Source organism: Gymnoscopelus microlampas (assembly GCF_963454915.1).
Source record: "Gymnoscopelus microlampas genome assembly, chromosome: 12".
Taxonomy (NCBI): Eukaryota; Metazoa; Chordata; class Actinopteri; order Myctophiformes; family Myctophidae; genus Gymnoscopelus; species Gymnoscopelus microlampas.
In genome coordinates this window covers 40654935-40677970 of record NC_139949.1, presented here as the reverse complement: position 1 = coordinate 40677970, position 23036 = coordinate 40654935, and the positions used below count along the sequence as shown (strand labels likewise).

The 23036-nt window shown below is 43.7% G+C and overlaps 1 protein-coding gene across 2 annotated transcripts in view; it reads left to right on the top strand.

The window, feature by feature from the left end:
• The window catches only part of ssh2b (slingshot protein phosphatase 2b), a 42156-nt gene extending 21910 nt beyond the window's left edge, over positions 1-20246 (top strand). The window contains exons 1-14 of one of the 2 annotated variants that reach the window (XM_084073282.1): positions 329-628; positions 6331-6443; positions 6783-6847; positions 7301-7422; positions 7557-7622; positions 8855-8920; positions 9623-9817; positions 12084-12177; positions 12367-12495; positions 13565-13611; positions 14011-14157; positions 14821-15021; positions 15129-16248; positions 16775-20246. In XM_084073282.1, the coding sequence (XP_083929408.1) occupies positions 531-628; positions 6331-6443; positions 6783-6847; positions 7301-7422; positions 7557-7622; positions 8855-8920; positions 9623-9817; positions 12084-12177; positions 12367-12495; positions 13565-13611; positions 14011-14157; positions 14821-15021; positions 15129-16248; positions 16775-18166 (3855 nt within the window). In that variant the 5' untranslated portion in view covers positions 329-530 and the 3' untranslated portion in view covers positions 18167-20246. Of the gene's footprint in view, positions 1-328; positions 629-6330; positions 6444-6782; positions 6848-7300; positions 7423-7556; positions 7623-8854; positions 8921-9622; positions 9818-12083; positions 12178-12366; positions 12496-13564; positions 13612-14010; positions 14158-14820; positions 15022-15128; positions 16249-16774 lie in introns of those variants that run through there. The other variant, XM_084073281.1, reaches the window with a different exon arrangement.
• Positions 20247-23036: the final 2790 nt, after the last annotated feature.

Sequence of the window (23036 nt, the reverse complement as noted above, 5' to 3'; positions counted from 1 at the left end):
GGCTACACTAAACCGACCTTGGATCAGTGTGCTCTCTGTGCTGTGTCGACCTTACAACGCTGTGTGTGTCTCCGGTCTCTGATTGGCTGGTGTGTGCTGTCTCCGGTCTCTGATTGGCTTTATATGTGTGCCGTCTCCTCCCCTCTCCAGCTGTAGATTTGTACCGCAGCCCCATGCTTATATTCAGACCTTCCACACTTCAGACACAGAGACACTCAGCACCTGCCTGTGATAAGGACTACCTTCTTCATTCACTTAAATTAAACCTGTTCTGTGGCGTTTGAGCGTTGCTTTATACTTTTATTGTTGTTTATTAGTTCGAGTTCTGGGAGTTTTGAAGCGCGTACTATAGTTATATTGTTTATTTGTTTTAACATTTCTGAACGCTACGCTTTAAATAGGCGCGACACACACCCACCCCTCCAAGAACTTTTAACGGGTCAGCGAGTTCCCATGGCGTCCTGTGTTTAGGACTAGACTATTTATCTCGTTTACCGGCTGGTTGTGGTTCAACACGGCTCAACACGGCGATGCCTCCCGGCGTCGTCACCCCGCCACGGAGCTCCACGGTCGGCTGCTTCTGCGCCTGTTGTTGCGGGATCATCTTGCCAGGAAAGACTGACCATCAGTAAGTTTCCAGATCTGTCTGCTGCCCACACAAGTCGCGGATGATAAGCAGACTTGGCAACACTGTGTTGCCATGTCTGCTTATAAATAAGCGACGTTGGGCTGGTTTTCATAGACGTTCTCTTGCAAAATCTGGTACCAGTGGACAGATTCGTTTAGATATGTGTTCATTTCAGACAATATTTAGGCAGTGGCATAAAGGCCATTTACTCAAGTACTGTACTTAAGTTCATCATGATTTGTGTGCATGGGGATCTCATCCTAAACAAGCTCAGTGCTTAATGAGTCTTCCAGTTTAGTAGAACTTGTATTGTGAACTTGTACTTCCATGTACTGTTGTTCTCATGTCTTACTACATAAAGTACATCAATCAATCAAAGTTCAATTTTGAGTTTTTTTTTTTTTTTAACTTTACTGGAGTATTTCCAAAAGTTACTAGTTACTTGGTAGCTTCTGCATAATGAGTACTTTCGGTAATTTAAGTACATTTTGATACCAATACTTTTGTACTTTTTACTCAAGTAATACTTTTAAGTAAAACATTTTGACTACTTTTCCCATTTTATTTAGGCTAGTTGGCAGCATTCAGCGTGTATTTTGGACATCATTGCAGACGCTGCAGACAACAGCTGACAGTAGCTATGTTTAGAGTAAAAGATTTATGGTCAAAAGGTTAAAGCTCTATTCTGATAGAAATCATTGCTATATAAAGTGTTTGATCAGTAACAGGGGTCTCCCCATCTCTCCTTAGCGCTTTAAAAGGTTAAAGCTCTATTCTGATAGAAATCATTGCTATATAAAGTGTTTGATCAGTAACAGGGGTCTCCCCATCTCTCCTTAGCGCTTTAATAATCAGAAAATAGATTTTCAGGTGGGTTGCAAGAGTATCCATTTATATGGGGTTCAATTTTTATAGTGTTCCGATTCTTTCTCATCAGTTACAATTTCACTTGTTGATCCTGTATCCCAGTGGTTCTCAAACTTTTTCGTGCCAAGGACCCCCAAATAGACACTTATTAGACCGCGGACCCCCATTTGAAAATATAAGCCAGGGACCCCCATAATAGAAGATTTTTACGGCTCTCTAGCAGTGATTTCAACCATTTTAATTTCAAGGACCCCCAGTTTGACATGCATTAGGCTACGGACCCCCATTTAATGGCATGTATGTCTCTGGGACCCCAATTCATATTGTAAAATCAATTTTAATTTAACTCTCAGAGTTACAGACCCATGGAACCCAAATGGTACAAATGGAACCCAAATGGTTCCATTTGTACACTCTCAGAGTTACAGACCCATAAGGGTCCATTTGGTCCCTGTCCATCATTTAGCTGGGGACCCCCTGGAACCCCCTCAAGTACCCCTGGGGGCCTTCGGACCCCACTTTGAGAACCAATGCTGCATCCTGTATTAGTTCTCTCTCCTGAGAAGATACAATTGGTATCCCTACCTGAAAATGTATGTTCTGTTTACTTACAGAGAAGGAGAGACAGGGAGACTCCTGTTTACTGAACAAACACTCTTTAGCAATGACTATCAGAATATAGAGCTATTTAACACTTACTTAGTGCATATGATTCTCATGCAGTACAGGCTGTGTAAACGTGTCTTCCCCGACACCAGGGTCTCCATTTCTCGACAGAAGAGACCATCTCCTACCACTGCAGATGTGCTAGTTATATGTACCATACAGATTGGTAAAATACGGTTTTATACTTTTGTTCATTAAAATAATTTCCAGATTGCAGCTTTAAGATATCCTTGATTAATCCCCATGGTGAAATACTTATTTGATTCCTATGTCCCGTGTTATCACAATGACAATGACTCATTGTGATATGACTTAGGAAAATGATTTTAATGCGTTTCACTGTTGTACGGACAGCAGTTGAAACGCAGTCACTGATTGGCCCGATCATTTTCTGGTTTCTCATACTCCGAAGTCCATACTGATGCACGTTCCTGCCCGGAACGTGATGCACTCTCGCGTTCCGGGGAGGAACGTGAGAGTGCATCACGTTCCGGGAAGGAACGTGAGAGTGAATCCACGTTATCAGTCTGGCAATGCCAGGCTAGTCTTTTAGTACTTGATTGTTGATTGTGGACCTCTGGTCAGTTAAATTTGAAACTGGCAAACCATCACTGGAACGATCACATTGGAGGCAAAATCTTGAAAGAGATATCTATATCCCAGATATCAGACTCTACCTAACGGTGTGAGGAAAAGTCTTCCCTCCCTTCTTACTCTTTGAGAGAACCCTGCTCTGCCCTGTCTGTGACTCATGGCGTTGCATGCAGTTGGCAGGCCTCTATGTTGTTTTAAAAAATAAGTGGCTGATGTGGTAGAGATGCACCTGAGGGCATCATAGCAGAAAGACTCATTCAGGATGTGGTGAATGTGTCAATAGATAGATGGTACATGATGTCTTAAGTAACAAATGAACACTTTTCATCCACTTACGCCATATTTGATACTTTGGCTATTTGAAAGTAGCCGACCTACAAGCTCACACATTATGACGTGTTGTGAGCCAGTAGATCTGTTTTAACCTGCGCCTATAATGACATGCCACATATGGGTTAATGTGGTTAAATACATAGTTTGTACACCCATTTCACGCCCAATTCACACGGTGGTGGCTTCCCCTGTGTTCTTAGTAAGATTGCCCATTCCGAAGAAGACCAGTGATTATGCTTATCTAAGCTTGAGAGAGTTCAAAGTCTAGTTCCTGTTAGCAGAGCCCTGCTTCAGCTCCATGGAAATACGTAACCGATGCTTGCTGACGTGCTGGGGAGGGAAAACAGTGTTTATTAAGCCATTCAGACCTGAGACAAATTCTACAAATGTCTTCTAAATCATTTGTAAGAAGTTTATTAGAAAATAAACTTCTGTTGCTGTATCAGTGGTTCTCAAACCTTTTCATGTCAAGGACCCCCAAAGTTATATGTATTTGGCCGCTGACCCCCCATCTCAAAATATTTAGTTCCAGGGACCCCCCAGAAGCAAAGATTTGAGGTAAAAATGTTTGCTTTAAAAATATATATATTCAAAGATTTGCGCAAATCTTCACGATTTAAAAAAAATGGCAGATCTACAAGCTCATAGCGCGGCACCAAGTGCCGCGCTATGAGCTTGTATATCTGCCTTTTTTGAATAGCCAAAGCCATCTAAAATGAAACGGATGCGTTCCCGGTCTGAACGGATTAAGGAAGTACAGAGACGGCGCTTAATTACAGCATCCTGGCAAGGTGTGTGTGTGTGTGTGTGTGTGTGTGTGTGGGTGTGTGTGTGGTGGGAATTCCATGGTAAGCAGCCAATAACATCTTCTTTCCTTGTCTGCAGGCTCGCACATGTATGGTCGGTGTTTCTGGTCTGTGTAGGCTTTAGGAAGATGGGTGTTACAGGTCAATGTTGTTTGTACCACACACAACAGGTGCACGATGCAGGCTAGCAGCACTAATGTAAATTCCAAAAGTATTTGTGTATTACCTTGCTTATTGTAAGTCGCTCTGGTTAAGAGCGCCTGCCAAATGCCTAAATTGAACATAACTCGTATCACACAAAGCACTGTAGGATCTGGGCCTATTGACACAGGGAGTACTGTAATAGCTGAATAAATAACGTAGGTGTTTATTTTTTTTATACACAGCGGTAGCACTGGCTTAGCAATGAGTTCACGGGTTTAATTCATTAATTGATTGAACAAAAAAAAGTGTGTGCTTTCCATTGTGGTCCTTTTTTATTAGTGCCACGGAGTCTTAAAACAAACACTGACGATGACGTCTTGAAGTGTGTTGCCATTTATACTATTATTATTACTCTTATCTCACCCATTTAAAACTAGGCGTTTGCATAAAACCAGTCTGTTGTTTTTTTAAACTCCTTTCGCTGTTATGTGATTGTCATTTGTCTCTCCATAGGAGAAGGTGATAGAATGCAACCCTTTCCGAACCCCTGTGCTCCCATACGGCCTTCTTAGCCTTCAGCCTATATTTATCTCCTAACCCCCCACCCCCAACATTTTGACAGGGACAGCAAGAGGTCAATGGGGTTGTTGGGCTAACACTGTAAAATCCTTAGTGTTCATTTTACCCTTAACTAATTCAGTGCCAGACTTATTTCTGGCTGTGTTGTCCCAGTGCCAGAGCCAAAAATTAATTGTAAAAAAATAAGTGCTCAGGAGCCGAGATACAGCCTTTTTCAGTAAGAAATTAAACAAAGAGTGATGGAGCAGCACATTTTGGGTTCAGAACATCCCCCCCCCCCCCCCCAAAAAAAAAGTTTAAAAAAACATTTTTTAAATTTCTTTTTATTTTTTATGACGTCTTAAACGTCACGTGGCGCTCAGGGCTTAACAATGGCGATAAAAACGGACATCTTAGACGTCATGTGGCACTGATTGAGTTAAAGGTCCATTAAGGTTACATTTGTTAACTGAACACTCCTGATTTTACTGTGTATTACACCCATCTCCCTAAAAGCTTAAAAACAATGTTCTGTTCCATCTTTCTTTGTTTGTGGGACATTCTTATCCACAACAACTTGAATTAATTTCCCCCGGCATGGAAATAACCCTCGTAAATGTCAGAGCAATTTGATGAGCGCTTAATACGTCAGGCGTCAAAGTTCCATTACCATTAGTACTGTATAATTGTATTGTTCATTTAACAGCCGCTCCAAATGTGTTCGGCTCCAGCTGCCCCCACTCTATGCCAACTTGCCAAGTTGAGCTATCTATCCATGAGCCATAAAGTTGATGTGATCTCTGCCAAAGCTTGTAAAGTCAGAATTGTTGTGAGAGAGACCCGCCTTTTATGAGCTAATATAGAGATTAGCTGTTCGTTCTGTTTGGTTGCAAGAGAACAGTTTAAAGCTGTTATCCATAAGTTTTATTTCCTTCTGAGAATCGAACCCGGTGTCCGGGTCCAGTCATTCTGTTGTTTTCCCGACAACCCTCGTCTGCTATGACCCCAGAGTCCCTGAACCCTCCGTCTGTCCCCCTCGTTGAGTCTCTCTCCTCCTGCCTCTTGTCATTTTATGACCCATGTCCAGTACAGTTAAGCCAGCACATTATTACAACCAGCTGTGTGTACAGACACACACTTGCATCTTTGTGCAACATGAGCACACGTGCACGTAATTTCCCATTCTTGATTATTCAGGACATTATCTGTGTTTTGTTAGAAAACATGGGAGTAAATTACAGTCAAAGCTTTTTTTTTTGCCAATATCTCCACACATGCAGTTCATTTCAGTTGTTCCACAGACATTGTCAATTTCTCAAGTAGCCTAAATTAAAACAAACAGGGATATTGCGTTATTAATTCAACTCCTCACTTGGGGAAAGAACACAACGTGAGGGAAAACTTAGTTTTTACATGTCTGCACTCTTTGAAATTGGGAGGGACACCCATAAACACAGTAAAATCCTCAGTGTTCGTGTGTCCAATATGTAACTCAAGAGCGTGTACATTTGTACACTCAAGGTCCTGTCACGCAGGAACGAGGTCAATATGTCACGGCGAGTAAAAGAAACCTATTTGGGTAAGGCACCAGCTACTGTATGTGAATAGTTTGATGTGGAAATATTCGTGTGTTTTTGGTCTCTGATTCACGTCTCTTTCCCTGCCTTGGGTGTGGATTTAATTTCTAGTTTTTCTTTGTTGCTCATCCTATCTTTTCTGTTTTTCTCTGTCCAGCATCAGTGAGAGTTTCCTGACAGTGAAAGGAGCTGCCCTCTTCTTGCCACGGGGAAACGGCTCCTCTCCGTCATCCGCCTCTCGCTTCTCACAGCTCCGCAGCAAACATGCAGGTGAGATGATGGGGTTTTCTATGGGCTAAAGCGTAAGGACGGAAATGTGCCTTTCCAGTGACCCACATGACATCATATAAGAGCTTTACATGCGCACAAAAAACAAAATGTGAGGTAGAGGAACACAGTTACCAAGGGTGCAACGCATTGATGCCAGTCCTTGCGATGTGCCAGCCAACGAAATAAACACTGAAGAATAAAAGAGTTACTGCACACTCGTAGCTGCCAAAAATGTATTGTGGACACGGAGTTTCAGACAGACTAAGCCGCCTTATTCAGGGTAGAGCTGAAAACATGAAAGCTGAGCAAATGTTCCTTGTCTGTTTGTGCCTAAACTAGGAGACCTCCAGCAGCATCTGCAGACCATGTTTACGCTGCTCAGACCAGAGGACAACATCAAACTGGTGGGCACACACACACACACACGCACATATATACACAAATCCAGTTTCAAATCCAGTTTCCACTTGCAGAAAGGGAAATGTACCCTCCAGGGTACATTTAATACTTAATACTGCTTTCACACTGGCAGATACAAAGATACAAAGCTACACAGCATATTTGTAGCTTTGTCCTTTTGTAGTTGAAGTTAAAAACAGCTCAACTTTTTGTAGCTTTTGTAGCAGCTACAAATGTCTGATGTATCTTTGTATTTTCATGTCGAGGATGGTAGCCCGTATCTTTGTAGCTGCCGGTGTGAATGCAGCATGAGCCCTGTTTTGTAGTTCATCATACGGATGCTACAAATGGCAGATCGACAAGCTTGTAGATTAAAAAAAAAAGTATTTACTTTTTGTTAACTTTACACTTTTTACGCTCTTTTCCCTCTCACTTCCTCTTCCTCCACACGTTTCTAGGCGGTGCGTCTGGAGAGCACTCAGCTCCTAGGCACCCGCTACATGGTGGTGGTCTCCACCAATGGCCGGCAGGACACAGAAGAAAGCGTGGTGCTGGGCATGGACTTCAGTCCTACAGACAGGTGGGGTTGTACTTTGTACCAGTAAATATTATCACATCAGCGTTTGTGTCATTCGGAGTCATTTGACTTCACCATCCTAACAAAACTGAACAATCCACCTGACCTTGTGCTTGTCTGCCCTCGGTCTCTTCCAGCTCATGTTCGGTCGGGCTGGTGTTGGCGTTATGGAGTGACACGTTGATACACCTAGACGGAGATGGGTAAGCTAATTCATGGCAACCGCACATATGGGTGTACTGTAGATAGGCCTATATAGCAACTATTTAACACAACGGGTGCCAGCGCTTTATTAAAACGGATTACTTTGAGTGCCAGAGATCTCACCGTTTGTAACGCTGTGCTGTTTATAGCTGTGGACTCCACGGCGAGCACCCACACGCAAACAATGGATGCGTGCACGACGATCGATGGTCCTGGCTAACGCCTGGAACAATGACATCTCTCACGCGAGTCGCCGTTACGGAGTAATCGCCCAGCAAAAATGACTCGTTTTCCCCAATGTAAAAAGTTGAGGAGATACAGAGATTTTCATCAAGGAGAACGGGAGCGGACGGGGAGCCATGTTTTTTGGCACAGTGATCCATCTATCTGTCCCTTCCTTCTCAGAGTCACCGTGGGTCATTCCAGAGCTGCGCTAGCCCCCCCCCTTGTGGAAAAAAACTAAAAAACGAAAAGACTGATAACACGTTTTTTACCGTGTTCGGTACCTAAGCGCGACTCTCTGAAAACACGTTTTTTACCGTGTTTGGCACCCGATGTGTTACGATAATCACAATTATTTTAGCATAATCGTCATAATCATTTCCATGGTGAAAAATGTTCATACATTTTCAAACATTTTCCAAAAATAGCAGAAATGGCAGCTCAACAAGCTTACGATGCGCTGTAAGCTTGTAGATCAGCTATTTCTGTTTTGTTGAAAGGGTACAATTAATAAATGTCAGTAATTTATTTAAGTTGTCATATCTGCCCAGTGCAAGTTTTTTATTATGAAGCCTAAAATGCAAACAAAAATAACTTTTATTCAATGCCAAAAACACAATTAAGGCGTTAATGGCAATTATTTATGTGACAATTAATTGTCAACTTAAATATTAAATTGTGACAGCCCTAACTGTAGATGCACCTCTAAATACCAGACAGGCCAATCCAGTGGTTCCCTAACAGTGTGCCCTGAGACTAGCCCAGGTGTGCCTTGGGATTTTGTGATTTTCCCAATACAGAGGCAAATTCTTTACCCTGGCCTAAACTTTTTTTAACCACTTCAAACCAGCTGTCACTGGGCAAAGAGTTTTCCTATAGTGCCTCTTGAATGCGTGACAGAAATGGAGCCTTGGCATGTCCCCTTTGGACACCCGTCTCCTCCGTCTCTGTCACCCCTGTCTAACCTCTCCTCTTTGCCCCCTGCCCCCCCCCCCCCTCCCCCCCACAGGGGTTTCAGTGTGTCAACGGATAACAGAGTCCATGTGTTCAAGCCCGTGTCAGTGCAGGCCATGTGGTGAGTTCCAGTTGTTTGGTGGATCAGTGCGGCATCACGGTCTTTAAAGCATGCGTCACATGACACCAGTGGTGGAAAGTAACTAAGCACATTTATTTAATTACTGTACTTAAGTACAATTTTGAGGTATTTGTACTTTACTTGAGTATTTCCAATTTCCAATTCTTTTACTTCTACTCCACTATATCTCAGAGGCAAATATTGTGCTTTTACTCCACTACATTTACTTGAAAACTTTAGTTACTAGTTACTTTTCAGATATAAACTATGATATAATGAAACATACATTAACCACTTAAGCCCTATTTTATACCTAGGCTATTTGAAAATAGCTGATCTACAAGCTCACAACGCGTCGCGACTCGCGACGCGTTGTGAGCTTGTAGATCGGCTATTTTCAAATATTTAGTACTTTTACTTTTGGTACTTTAAGTACATTTTGATGCCAATACTTTTGTACTTTTACTCAAGTACATTTTTTATTCTGGGCTTTTACTTGTAACAGAGTATTTTTATATTGCAGTATTGGTACTTTTACTTAAGTAAAGAATTGGAGTACTTTTTCCACCACTGCATGACACTTAACCACTCTGTCTTTGTCCTCTCATGATCCCTTCCCCCTCTCTCCCTCTCTTACCCCACTCTTTCACCCTATCTGCCCGCCCCCCCCCCCCCCCGCCTCTCCCTCTTATCGATGCCCAGGTCGGCGCTCCAGTCGCTCCACAAAGCATGCGAGGTGGCCCGCTGCCATAACTACTTCCCGGGCAGTCTGTTCCTCACGTGGGTCAGCTACTACCAGAGCAGGGTCTCCTCCGACCAGACGCGCATCAACGAGTGGAATGCCATGCAGGACGTCGAGTCGCACCGCGCCGACTCCCCTGTGCTCTTCTCCGACGTGTGAGTCATCTCATCTACGCGTTCAAACGTTGGGGAAACTGTTTTTTAATTGTGGTACAAATAGATTAGAATGGCAAACCAAGACGATATTCCATAAACAAACAGTCCCAAAACAAGACGGTACGTCATAACTAAATGTATGCATCAAGTGTAGAAGTCACTATGGGATCGGGGGAACCGATGCATTTTGGGACAGCCCTTAACCCATTGAGACCTGAAGCCGATTCTACATGTCTCCTAAATCTCAACAGTTTTCTGAAAAACGTATGTTTCTATATCAGTGTTGCTCAATCTTTTTCATGTCAAGGACCCCCAAAATGATATGTATTTGGCCGCAGACCCCCATCAAAATATTTTGTTCCAGAGACCCCCCAGAAGCAAAGATTTGAGTTAAAAATGTTCGCTTTAAAAATATAAATATTCAAAAGATTTGCACACATTTTCACGATTTTTCTAAAATAGCAGATCTACAAGCTCGTAGCGCGGCACTCGGTGCCGTGCTATGAGCTTGTATATTATCTGCTATTTTTGAATAGCCAGAGTGTAAAATAATGCTTTTTAGCTCAAATCTAAAAATGACACAGATCCAGGTCTTAATGGGTTAACCCATTTAGACCTTAGGCCGATTCTAAAAGCTCCTTCTAAATCCTGACCTATGTTTTCTGAAAAACTTTACTTTACTGTATAATACCCAACAACTACCCCAAAAGGGTTTCACAGATTGAAAGGTATAGTTCCCGGTCTAAATGGGTTAAAGTTGTTTTATACTGACTGTGTCTTTACACAGTGTTGGCCATCTGACAGTGTCTGTACCTGTCAAAAAGTTATACGGTTGCACATGATGGACTGAACTCCTGAAATAACAAACTTACTAGTCCTCATCCATTTCCCTCCGAACTTGGTTTATTGGGCACATTCTCTCTCTTCTAATGGAAACCGTTTTAGAATCGTCTTCCTCCTCTGTCAAATCAAACCCTGTTCATGAGAGTACAGTAGTTTCCTTAACGTAAACAAGCTAGCCTGTGGCGTTCAGCTGGTAACCATGGAGATGACGGCATAAATGCCTCTGTGTCTCCCAACACTTTTTGTATGACATCTATCGACACTTATAGTTCACCCCAAAAAAATTATCAATTAATTAATTAATTTGGTGACCGGCAGAGACTCAATGGAGACTATTTGAGTCTCCTACCGGAGTCCTGCCGGTCATCAAATTATTGGCTTAGGAATGCGAAAAAACAAAAGAACCTCCATGAATTCAAGGCTTCATGGGTTGTGTAATTGATAGAAAATAAGTAATTTCTTGGGTGAACTACTCCTTTAATATTATAAACGGGCATTTACAAACAGAATATGGAAGATTTTATTTATCAATTTGTTTTATTGATAATTAAAGGAGACCATTTATGGCATCAAAAAACATACAAGTTTATTGCGCACATTAGGGTTGACTCCCAGGCCTACCACGGCTGAACATGGTCATGGCAGAAATGTGTACAGGAAAGAGCTCTTGATGTCTTGCCCCTGTTGTGGCCGGACTCTCAGCCCAGTGAAACCACTTCAGTCCGCTGCACTCTTCACACATTCTCTCTAAATACAGTTAAAATCTGAGTTATGTAACTCCTGTACGACACATTCCTTGGTTTACAAGGCTATTAAAGAGAGAACCTTAAGATGTTTAGCTGAAGAAATCATGTATATAGATTGCCCTCACACGCACTTTTGACCCACTTTCTTGAGCAGAGATATAGAGTATATATAGTTCCATAATAAGTGGAAAGATCGGGGTCGCCGATGGCCTAGTGGTTGAGGCGCATACCACATTTAGGCTCTAATGCAGCCTGACAGCGAGTCACGGGTTCGATTCCCAATCCTAACGACCTTTGCTGCGTCACTCCCCGTCTCTCTCTCTCCCTTGTTCTTCTCCGTCTGTACTGTACTATCCAAAATAAAGACAGAAAAGTTTAACAGAATATCAAAAATAAAACATTTTAAGCGCAAAGATCCACAATCACAATATTGTTTTGTTGCACAGTGCTTATGTGGTCCTGTAGATGGCACTGCCACGTTATTCCCCCATTTTGTTAGATTAATTTAGCTTCTAGTCAATCCTTGAGGATTTCACCATGCACTCAGGAGCCATCATGACGGGACTCACAGTCTTATGGACCTATTGGTCTGGCATGAAACGATGTTAAGGCAATCGGAGTGCACATTAAATGGCCCTGCATGGTTCTCATGTTGCTTGCCTGCTGTGTCCACACAGACCTACAGAGAGAGAACGCACAGAGCGTCTGATCAAAACCAGATTGAGGGAGATCATGATGCAGAAGGACCTTGAGAACATCACCAGCAAGGAGGTAAGTGTGTGTGTGTGCGTGTGTGTGTTTGTGTAAAATCCTGTCTGTTCATTTCACTCAAATGGAACAAATGGATAGTTACAATTGGATACATTATTAATTTACTGTGTGTGTGATAACGGCGTCTGATATCTTTGTGCGGTTTCGTGACCGATTGTGACTTATTTTTCGTCCTTGTGTGTTGCTAAGATACGGACGGAGCTGGAGATGCACATGACCTGCAACCTGCGGGAGTTTAAGGAATTCATTGACAACGAGATGATCGTGATCCTGGGCCAGATGGACAGTCCCACCAAGATCTTTGAGCACGTCTACCTGGTAGGTTCACACCAGGAGGGAAGAACCCCTGTAAATTAGGGCTGACCCAAATAACTAGAATATTCGAAGCTTCGTTCGATGGCACAAGATTCAAACCTTTTTTTTTAAATCGAGTAATTGGCCGTTTTCTAAATTTTATATTTTTTTTGATATTTTCTTTGATATTGAGTGTAATTCCGGCTTTCACCGGATGCGCCCCGTCAGTACCGCCCATTGGGAACTTCCGACAGAATCGGTCACAGATGGGATTATTCGAAGTTTGATAGTTTTTTGGCCAAAAAACTTCGATTACAAAATTATAATCGAAGGTCAGCCCTACTGTAAATACCTGTGTTGCTGAAGGAACATTCAGAATGCTAGTCCAAAACAATTGTCATTGATTGCATGTAATGTGGTTACTTCAGTGCAGTGGTTGGAGGTGGCCTCCCTGCTCTTATATTGACAAATTTAGAAGGGTCTATATTGAGCGCAGTGTCTCTCTTGCCTAGCTCCAGGCGGGTGTTCTGTTTTAGCTCACTGGTAGAAAGTTTGTTCAGCTTTAACCCATTAAGACCTGAGGCCGATTCTACAAATGCCTTCTAAATCAGTAGTTCTCAAACCTTTTCTTGCCCAAAATGACCACTAGCCCCCCATCTAAAAATGTTTTGCGCTATGGACCCACCGAAGAGAAGATTTGTTAAAAAATGTACTTTCAAGATGTTTCAATCAAAACATTAATAAATAGCAGATGTACAAGCTTGTATATCGGCTATTCTCCTAAGATCCTAAGACGTTTCTGAAAAACTTGTTGCTATATACTGTATATATAGCTAAAATCCAAAAGGACACAGATGCTTTCCTGGTCTTAATGGGTTAAGAGAAAAAAATGGAAAAGAAGGCAGAGTGATCCAGCATTACTTTTCCTCTAATCTGTAAAGTAAGAGATAGTAGAGGTTAGTTTTTTAGGTAAGTCACAATTTCAAGGTACGTTTTGCTAGCTTGGCTCAGAGCATGCATGTTGTGTTGCATTATGAAAGGCTCTGTTGAAGGAAATGAGTTAGTCTGAGGATTGCATTTGTTTTTCCTGCAGGGATCCGAGTGGAACGCATCAAACATGGAGGAGCTGCAAAACAGCGGGTAAGAAACACTTTACAACATGTCCTTTGTCCCGTATCGGCACTTTCTCATTCCAAAAACATCACTATTCATTTGGGGTATAGGAATATTACATTGAATTCATCACTGAAAAGTTAATAGGAAAAATAGCCATATTCTCTTGAGAAATTATAGTGTTTGACAAGCAACAGTCCTCTGATGGAACAATAGAATGTATTTTCCAAAATGCATTTGACTTTTGTGCCAGCAGTCCCATTAGCATTGTAGTATAGTACACTAACAGTTTAGCATCCAACATTTCCCTTGTGTTTGGATATCTTATTTTGGATTGAAACTTCCTAATATAATCAATGTTAACTTAATACTTCACAATGTTAACTCTTTCTCTCCTATATATCTACCTATTTTCCCTCATCTCAGGGTTCAGTACATTCTGAATGTAACAAGGGAGATTGACAACTTCTTCCCCGGAATGTTTGAGTACCACAACATACGCGTTTATGATGAGGAAGCCACAGACCTGCTGGCTTACTGGAATGACACCTACAAGTTTATATCCAGAGCTAAGTGAGTCAACAGTGATGGAAGAATTTCTCAAGTTTGCAAAGAGACACATTGTGAGCATGTAGATCAGCTGTTTTCTAATTGCCAAAGTATATATAGGTCTGCAGTGGTTTTGTAGTAATAATAAAAAAAATCTACAAACTAACTAGTAACTCAAGTTTTCAAACAATTATAGTGAAGTAAAAGTACAATATTTGCCTTTGAGGTTTAGTGGAGCAGAAGTAAAAGTATTGCAAATTGAAAGTACTCAAGCAAAGTAAAAATACCTTCAGAATCAGCTTCATTGTCACATCACAGGTTTACAGAAGTAAAAAAGTGTGTGAAACTCATTTTCGTGCATAGTTCCCATCGAAACGTTATTTCCATATAAAAAATAAGGGGAAGAACAGGTGGGTGGGAAAGGAGATCAAACAAGAGAACAAAAAGAAACAACCAAGTTATCTACATATTTACACAAGTACCTGCTGAGATAAGATATAAAGTGTGTCACAGACACTTCTGTGTTCTCTGCATTTCTGCTTTCTGTGCTTTCCTTTCCCCTGTCCTTCCCCTTTTCTGTTCAACCTCGAATCATGTTTCACAAATATCTGCTGACTGCAAATGTGAACGCTGACTGGCTGTGGCCGCGCATCTGATCTGCGACTTGTCTTCAATCTCCTCTTCCAGGAAAGCCGGGGGCAAGTGCTTGGTGCACTGCAAGATGGGCGTCAGTCGCTCTGCGTCCACGGTGATCGCCTACGCCATGAAAGAGTACGGCTGGGACCTGGAACGGGCGTTTGATTATGTCAAGGAGCGGCGTGCCGTCACAAAGCCGAACCCCTCGTTCATGAGACAGCTGGAGGAGTATCAGGGCATACTGCTGGCCAGGTACACACACACACACACTCATACTCACACTCAGAAATATACATATACATTACACCCACACATCAACCCAGGCATCAACGATATGGTCTCCACTGTCTCCCCCTCAGTAAGCAGAGGCACAACAAGCTGTGGCGTTCGCACTCTGACAGCGACCTATCAGAGCACCACGAGCCCCTGGCCAAACCCCCCGCAGCTCAGGCGCAGAGTCTGGGCCGCTCCGACCCTCGTAACCAGGCCGGCAGCTCGGCGCCACCCTCCCTCGAGGAGCTGCTCCTGCCGCTGAGAACTCCCTCTCCCGAGCGCGGTCAGCCGGCACGGCCGGCAAGTGTGCCCGCCGCCTGCATCCTGTCGGACGGCCTCTCAGAAGTCGAACCTTCCTCTGCGGACAACGGTCAAGCCGTGGACAAGGACCCCATGCCCGGCGAAAGCCCGGTTCCGTCTGTCGACGCCACAGATCACCTCCAGGCAGGGGTCGCCCAGGCAGCATGTCCTGAAGAACTGGCAGCGCCTGTGTCTCCTCTTTCCAACGGCCTCTGTGATGCGGAGGAAGACCCCTCGTCGTCGTCCTCCTCCTCCTCCTCGCCTCCCCTTCCCCAGCCGAGGGCGGCCACAGTGGTGCCCCAGGCGCAGAGGCCTGGTGTCTCCACCGTGACCATCACTGAAAGCGTCCCCGTCGGGGTGCCACACCCGCCCCCGGCCATCCACCACGTCCCAGACGCCCCCTCCCCGACCACACCCGGCGTGGACGAGGCCGCTGCACCACAGGAGCTGTGCTGCCCTTCTCCTGCAGTGAAACCCACCCACCAGCCACAGATGCCCCCCTCAGTGCCTGATTCCTTGAGGACTCCAAAACCAAGCACAATCCCCGCGACCCAAGGCCAGTCCGTACTGGTGCCTGCCGCGAAAGCAGACTGTGACGAGCAGCCACCGGAGCCGTCGTTGGACAGTTTAGCAGACGACCAGCCCCCCACTAGTGATGATATCAACCACCCCAGTGCCACTCTGCAGGACCTCAAGGTGTCGTCCACGCTCGCCGTGGAGAACATCGACTTCTTCAGCGCCAGGGAGAAGTTCCAGGGCCTGGCTCTGGACGGGAAGAGTCAGTGCACGGCCACACAGGCAGCGCAGCAGACACCCCAGCTACGCGCTCCTGGGAAGGACCAGCAACCACTGCCTCAGGACGACTCCGCTAGTGAAGAACAGAAAGAGGAAGAAGAGAAGTTAAAGGTAATAATGCTGCTTAGTGGTTACATACTCTGCAAACTCCTCAGTTTTCATTTTAATGATCTTAATAAAAATGTTGTATAGCAGAGCTTAAGATCTGTTTGCAAATGTAACCAATATAAAGAAACTTTCAAAAATAGCCGGTCTACAAGCTCACAACGTGTTGCATCGCAATGCATTTGATCTTTGATCTGAATAGTCATTCTTATACAGTACATTCTCTGGTGGGTTTAACTTGTAGCGGGTGAAATAATAGTGAAATTAAACTGTTTCATTTTGCTGGGGACCCACTGGAAACCCCTCAAGGACCTCTGGGGGTCCCCGGACCCCACTTTGAAAACCACTGCTCTAAAGACTGCCACCCAGTGGCTTTAAAATGGGAAACTGCAAGCAGGGTACCAGCCACCTACATAACTTTATTGGGATTTCAGTATTGTCCCTGCTGTTTATCGATCGTGCAATTGTGTGCTAAATGTGCCACCAACACTTTCTCCTTAAACTAATTAATTTCTATCTCCCTTGCTCTTAGGACACGGTAGACCCTGTGCTGGTCACAGAACTGAAAGCAGCCGCGCAGCAGACCCCTCTTCCCTGCCAACCAGGGCCTCAGGGCCCCCCGGACCAGGAAGTGAGGAGGCCAAAGCAGGATGCGGCGGAAAGGGCAGCTTTACCGCAGGAGGAACCTGAAGAGACGAGAGAGGAAGTGAAGAACAAAGAGGAGGACGAGTCCAACACTGTGCCTTTCTCCAGTGATTGGACACGGGGTTCCGTGCGGCGCGTTACACGGCAGCTTGAGCAGCGGATGAAACAGGAGCACGACTCGCCGGCGCCGTCCCTGTCTCCCCCCTCCGCCCCCCTCGGCTCATCATCATGCACTCAGCGGCGGTCCCAATTCCTCGGGCCCCTCCCTGCCGCCGGGCCTCCCCCGGAGACAACGGCCGACCCCCAGGACACAGCCTTCTGCTTGCAGGGGTCCGCTGTTAGCACTGTGCAGGAGGAAGACGAGGAGGAGTGTGATGCTCTTGGGAAGTGTAGTCCAATGGAGGCCGAGAGCACTGTTGCAGCTAAGGGGGAGACGCTCCGCGGCGAAGACCGGAGCACTGCCACGCACAAACTCCCTGCCAACGGTAGATCTCTCTCTGCCTTGTCACCTCGTCTCCCTTGCCCCTCCTTCTACCCCTCCGTGCAGTCCACCTTCACTCCGCTTTCCTCTGTGGATTTCCTGTGTTTGGAGGGCGTGACGGAGCAAGAGTCCTGCACGGACTGGGACCACCCGACAGACTGTCCCCAGGGGGACATTATCATGAGGGAGACGTGGGAGACGCTGCGTGAGCTGGGGGCCTTCCTGAGGCAAGTGAGCTCTGGCGGACCCGTGAGGGATAGGCGCATGGACCGGGGCTGGGACCACGGTCTGGCCGTCACCCCGCAAAAGAGAGCCCACGGCATCCGGCAGAGGGCCCGAGAGGTTGAAGCCAGGATGCGCCAAGCAGGCCTCACCCCTCCCTCCACTCTGATGAAGCGCTCGGCTTCTCTGGCAAAGCTGGGATGCCTGGAGCTGCTGGCCAATGACTTGAGCGAGTGGGAGCTGAGCCACGCCTCGTCTGTCCGTTCCTCAGCCGAACCCCAAATCCACGCTCCCGTCGACGAGTCCAAGAAACAGCGGGTCCACGGCTCCCAGCCGCCTCCGCCCGGAGACCTCAGGGCCGGGCCGGAGAGACTCTGTGATGGCGGGAAAGCCCCTTCGGGACTGCCCCCGCCGCTGCACCACCAGAACCAACCGAGAGGGAAAGTCCCCGACTCTGGCCAAGTCCTGTTGCAGTCGCCCGGACTGATCTCCGTGGCAGCGAGGCAGCAGTATGGTAGGACACACCCTCTGCGGAGACTGAAGAAACGGACTACCACCCTCTACCACACCATGTGATCCTCGCCATTTTCTGTATGTGTGATTGTGTGCTCTTGAGAGGTAGAGATGAAACATAAGTGCATATTTTGGAGAAAAGAAATTGCCTCCTTGCCTTAAAAGATATGTTTAGTTTTGGGCCTGTAGTTTTACTAGCACACCTCCAAATAAAGTGTAATTCATGCTCTGTCGTAGGATGTTGTCATGTTACGAAAATAGCAGATGTACAAGCTCACAACGCATCACAGATGCAACACTTTGTGAGCTTGTACAAAGGCTATTTTTGGCATGACACCATTGTACGACAAACTATAAATCTGGCTTAATACGCGTGGGGGAAAAAAATAAAGACTTCATATAAACATTTGCATGCCAAATCATTCAAAACGCATCAAAATAATCCTCAAAACTATACACGTAGTATGATTCTGCTCTTATTACATTGAAGCTTTCATGTTCACTCTTAACGTTATGTTATTTTCTTCTCCATTGTAAACTTAATGTTTGCCTCAGCCCAGCATTGCAACACGTGAGCTTGTAGATCGGCAATTTGGGAATATTTCTACAAGCTCACGATGCCTTGTGAGCTTGTAGATTTGGCTATTTTCGCTATAAGTCACGCGACGAAGTTTATAGGGCTTAAGTGGTAGCAGGAAATCTGTTAACTTTGGAAATAGTCTACAAGATTAGTACATAATGTAGAAGCACTATGAGGCCAGAATTGACAAACGACACAAAGATAGTGGTATATGGAAAATGTAATTTTGCAATTTCTCTACCCCCCCCAAATCAAAACGTTCCAAATCAAAGTCCAGGAGTCGTTCTCATGAATGACTTTCTTGGGGTGAGCCACAGTCGGAGTGAGCTAGGCTTGAAGATTTGGACCTCATAAGCTGAGGGTGATTTTAGATGTGGATATTTTTATTAACATAAATCTCAACTTGAACCTCAGTTGAGCCACCGTGTTCCCGGAGGCTGTCTGTAGGTCAGCATGGCGAGTGAAACGCAATGTCTAAGCTTTTCTGTCATCTTTAGACTGCAGAAAAGGCAAGTGGCAAGTATAGAGAGAGAGAGCTACCAAAGCCAGGCTGATGGGTTTATCTCATGAAACAACAAATGAATACAATACACAGGTCGAGTTAGCAAGCTGGTTGTATACTAGTGGAACACTGAAATACAATGAGGCTGGTTTTGTTGTAGGTTTGTTTCGTTTTTCTGTTTTTATTTTAGTTTAAACTGTCAACTACACTTTTACCTCAGTTGGCCTGCACCAAATCTCATCAGCTGCAATGTCCGGCTCTGGATTCCTGGAATGTCACTGAAGGCCATCCACAAACTCAATTTCAATTGAGTCAATTTCACAACTCAGAAAACTTAAATAAGCACTTCTCCCATTTCTAGAACAGTTTTAATGCCACTAAATCTTGTGCGCGTGTGTGTGCGTGTGTGTGTGTGTGTGTGTGTGTGTGTGTGTGTGTGTGTGAGTGTGAGAAGAATGGTTGGCGAGAGTTTGTGGAACATGGATTTATTGGGAGTGAGCGTTTTTTTTTTCTTTTTTCTTTTTTTTACTTTTGTAAAGGTTTATATTGTAGTGCGTTTATCATAATAATGATATGAATATGGTTTTATAGCTGTTGATCTGCGCCTGTGTGTGAGTGCAACTGTGTAGCACAATGTGTGTGTGAGTGCAACTGTGTAGCACAATGTGTGTGTGTGTGAGTGAAACTGTGTAGCACAATTTTCCCCATGTGGATGTGTACAGTACATGTGTAATTGATCTGTCCCTTTTGTACACATCAGGGGTGTGCCTATGGCAAGTGCAGTATCCCCCTGCAGTTTTTATCAGAAATTGGACGGGGAGGTCTGTCGATCATGCACTTTACTCCCATCTTTATTTTGTAATGTATATGCGTGTTCTTTAAATGTATGGTTTCTGCTGTTGGGGAGCATGCTTTTAGTGAGTAGCTATGTGCGTGTGTTGTGTGTATGTGGTGTTCTGTGCAAAAAGATGTGTACCCCCCCCCTCATTTTAAACTATCATTGTAAATATTCTTTTATATCACATGCTTCAACTGTGACCATTAAAGATTTTTAGATTATTGCAAGTGTGATAGTTTCATTTATCCATTTTTGTGTTAGAAGATATAATAAACACTAATATAGTTGGCCTGCCAGCCACGAAGACAGACAAATATAATTGCAAACATTCAGATTAGTCATGTTTATGAGATTAATGGATAAAGACCCATAAAGATGATTTATTGTGTACCAACTGGTTAGCATGAAATGTTTTTGACACTTTTTCAAGAATACCTGTAATATAGAATGATCAAATACTTTATTACCAAGAAATTGCGTAAGTAGGTCACCTACTCTCAGTACCTGTATGCACCCTCCCTTTCTAACAAGTTACAGGAGAAGGAAAAATGACATTTAAGCCTTAAATTAGTTATACTGGGAAACTGATGAAGTAACTTTTCAAATCAGTCTAGTGGTGCACTGTTTCCCAAACACTGGGTCGGGGCCCATTTGTGGGTCTCGGACTCAATCTTATGGGTTGCAAGACTTTTTTTTCAAAAGAATGTCATAAATAAGTGCAGAAATCAAAGAAATTCTATACATTTCTCCCCCCCCAAAATAACACTTTTAAGAAGTAGTGAATATAGCAGATGTACTAGCTCGCAACGTGGCGCAAAGCTTGTACATCTGCTATTTTCACTAGTTTGGGTCCTGGGGAGATATAAAAATGTCCCTTTTAGGTCTTGAGATAAAAAGTTTGGGAACCATTGGCCTAGTGCATTAAAATGGCCAGACTCAATTCAATTGCTGATATGAAGGACACATCTAAACCTAACAATTGTTAAATGGGCTACATGGGCCTAAGGCACCGTATGCTCAATGACAACTCTTCAGAACAGTCTAACCCAGTAATGGGGAGTCACTTGTGCTGTGATGTTTTTTGGCTCTGTATTGAATGTCAAATAACACAATGGGCATTAAAAGGCCTACTATTTAGTTACAGAATCAAATGTGTGGTTTTCTGTCTAACAAGTTGTTCCTAAGGATCAATTATTGTCTGCCTAAATGTTTCGTTGTAAGTCAAGGATTGGTTTGAAATCACAAAAGAATTAAGTCAAGATAAGTCCACTGTCCATGTAGGCCTATTCTCGCCTAGCCTAGAAATTCATATTCTGCCATAATCACAGTTGAATCCTCAGATCTATCCTGAAATAAACAAGAACCTGACATGAAACCACCTATTTTGGGCATATCACTATAGGTGATATGCCCAAAATAGGGATGCCAGATGGAAAGTGGTGAAATGGTTGTTATGGTTTATTTACACACTAATAAACTACTGTAGCCTATAAAGTAGTTCAAACACGCTCCATCTACAGCGTTAACAAGCTGCTTACGCACTGATGCTTCAGTATTAATGTTGTCATATCAGTCAGAGAGACCAGACCATTACATTTAACTACTAATACATACTGTATGTACTTTTACTTAAAGGTAGGGTAATGTTTGGTTAGAACAAAACGTTCTTTGTTCTGATAGTTCTGATAGTAATCATTGCTATATAGTGTTTGTTCAGTAACAGGGGTCTCCCTCCATCTCCAGCTCTTTAATAAACAGAAAATACATTTTCAGATGGGTTGCAAAATACCAACCAACCAGGGAGTGAGTACCCATTTATCAGCTTCAATTTGATAGTGTTCCAGTTCCAATTTGTCTTCTCATTTTTTTGTCGTCACTTCGAATTCCACTTGCTTAATCTGTACTCGGTGTGAGTTCTCTATCGTTATTGGATCAAATTGGTATCCCAACCTGAAAACCTCTGTTTAGAGCTGGAGACACATGGAGACTCCTGTTACCGAACAAACACTATCAGAATATAGAGCTATTTAACACTTATTTTAACAAAAAAATATCGCTACTTAAGTGGGATTTTCCATGCAGGATTATTACTTGTAGTGCAGTATTTGTACATTGCTGTATTGGTACTGGACTGCACATAGGACTGGGCAATATATCAGTATTAGATTCAGTGGTGGATTAACTTAAGTACTGTACTTTTTTTGGGGTATTTTTTACTTTACTGGAGTATTTCCAGTTTTCAGTACTTTTACATATTAAATATTATACTTTTACTCCATTACAATTATTTGAAAACTTTAGTTACCAGTTACTTTGTAGATGTTGATTATTATTACAAAACACACATTACCTACTTCAGCCCTATATACATTTACAGTAAATGTACTTAGTTACTTCACACCACTGCTTACTACTAAACGTTTGTTCAGGTGATGTGTGTCGCCCTCTACCGGAGGAATGGGAGGGACAACACAAAAGGCACGTGTGCACGCTGAGGGCTCAGTCCCTCAGGTCTCTTCTAGTGTATTTTCAGTTTTCGCTCTTTTCAGCCAAAGTTATGTCCAGAATATCATGGATGCTGGTTGCTGGGGTTTAAAGGTAGGCATACACAATATCACTTATAGCCTACCCTACCTTTAAGTGGTTAAAGTGTCAACGCTACGCGGACGCGACACCGCAGCAATGGCCGCCTACAGGCAGCTACAGGCAGCGCGTCTGTGGATTCGTCTATAGTAACGAGCACTATCAGAACATGGACCCATTTTGCGATTATTTGAATAATTGCAAATCACTTACCCTACCTTTAACTTGAAAACACTTCTGGGGTCATTTTAACCTCTATTCAGGCTTTTGTGTAGGGGCAAAATGGTACTTTTTCTACCGCTGGTTCTTTCAGCTACTTTTTTTCTTTCAAAACAAGGAGATCGTGTGATTTCAATAAGTCTAACATGGTTAAAAGCTCAATGGACTTTAGGTCTTTACATCATGTAATATCACTGAAAAGCAGCAATAA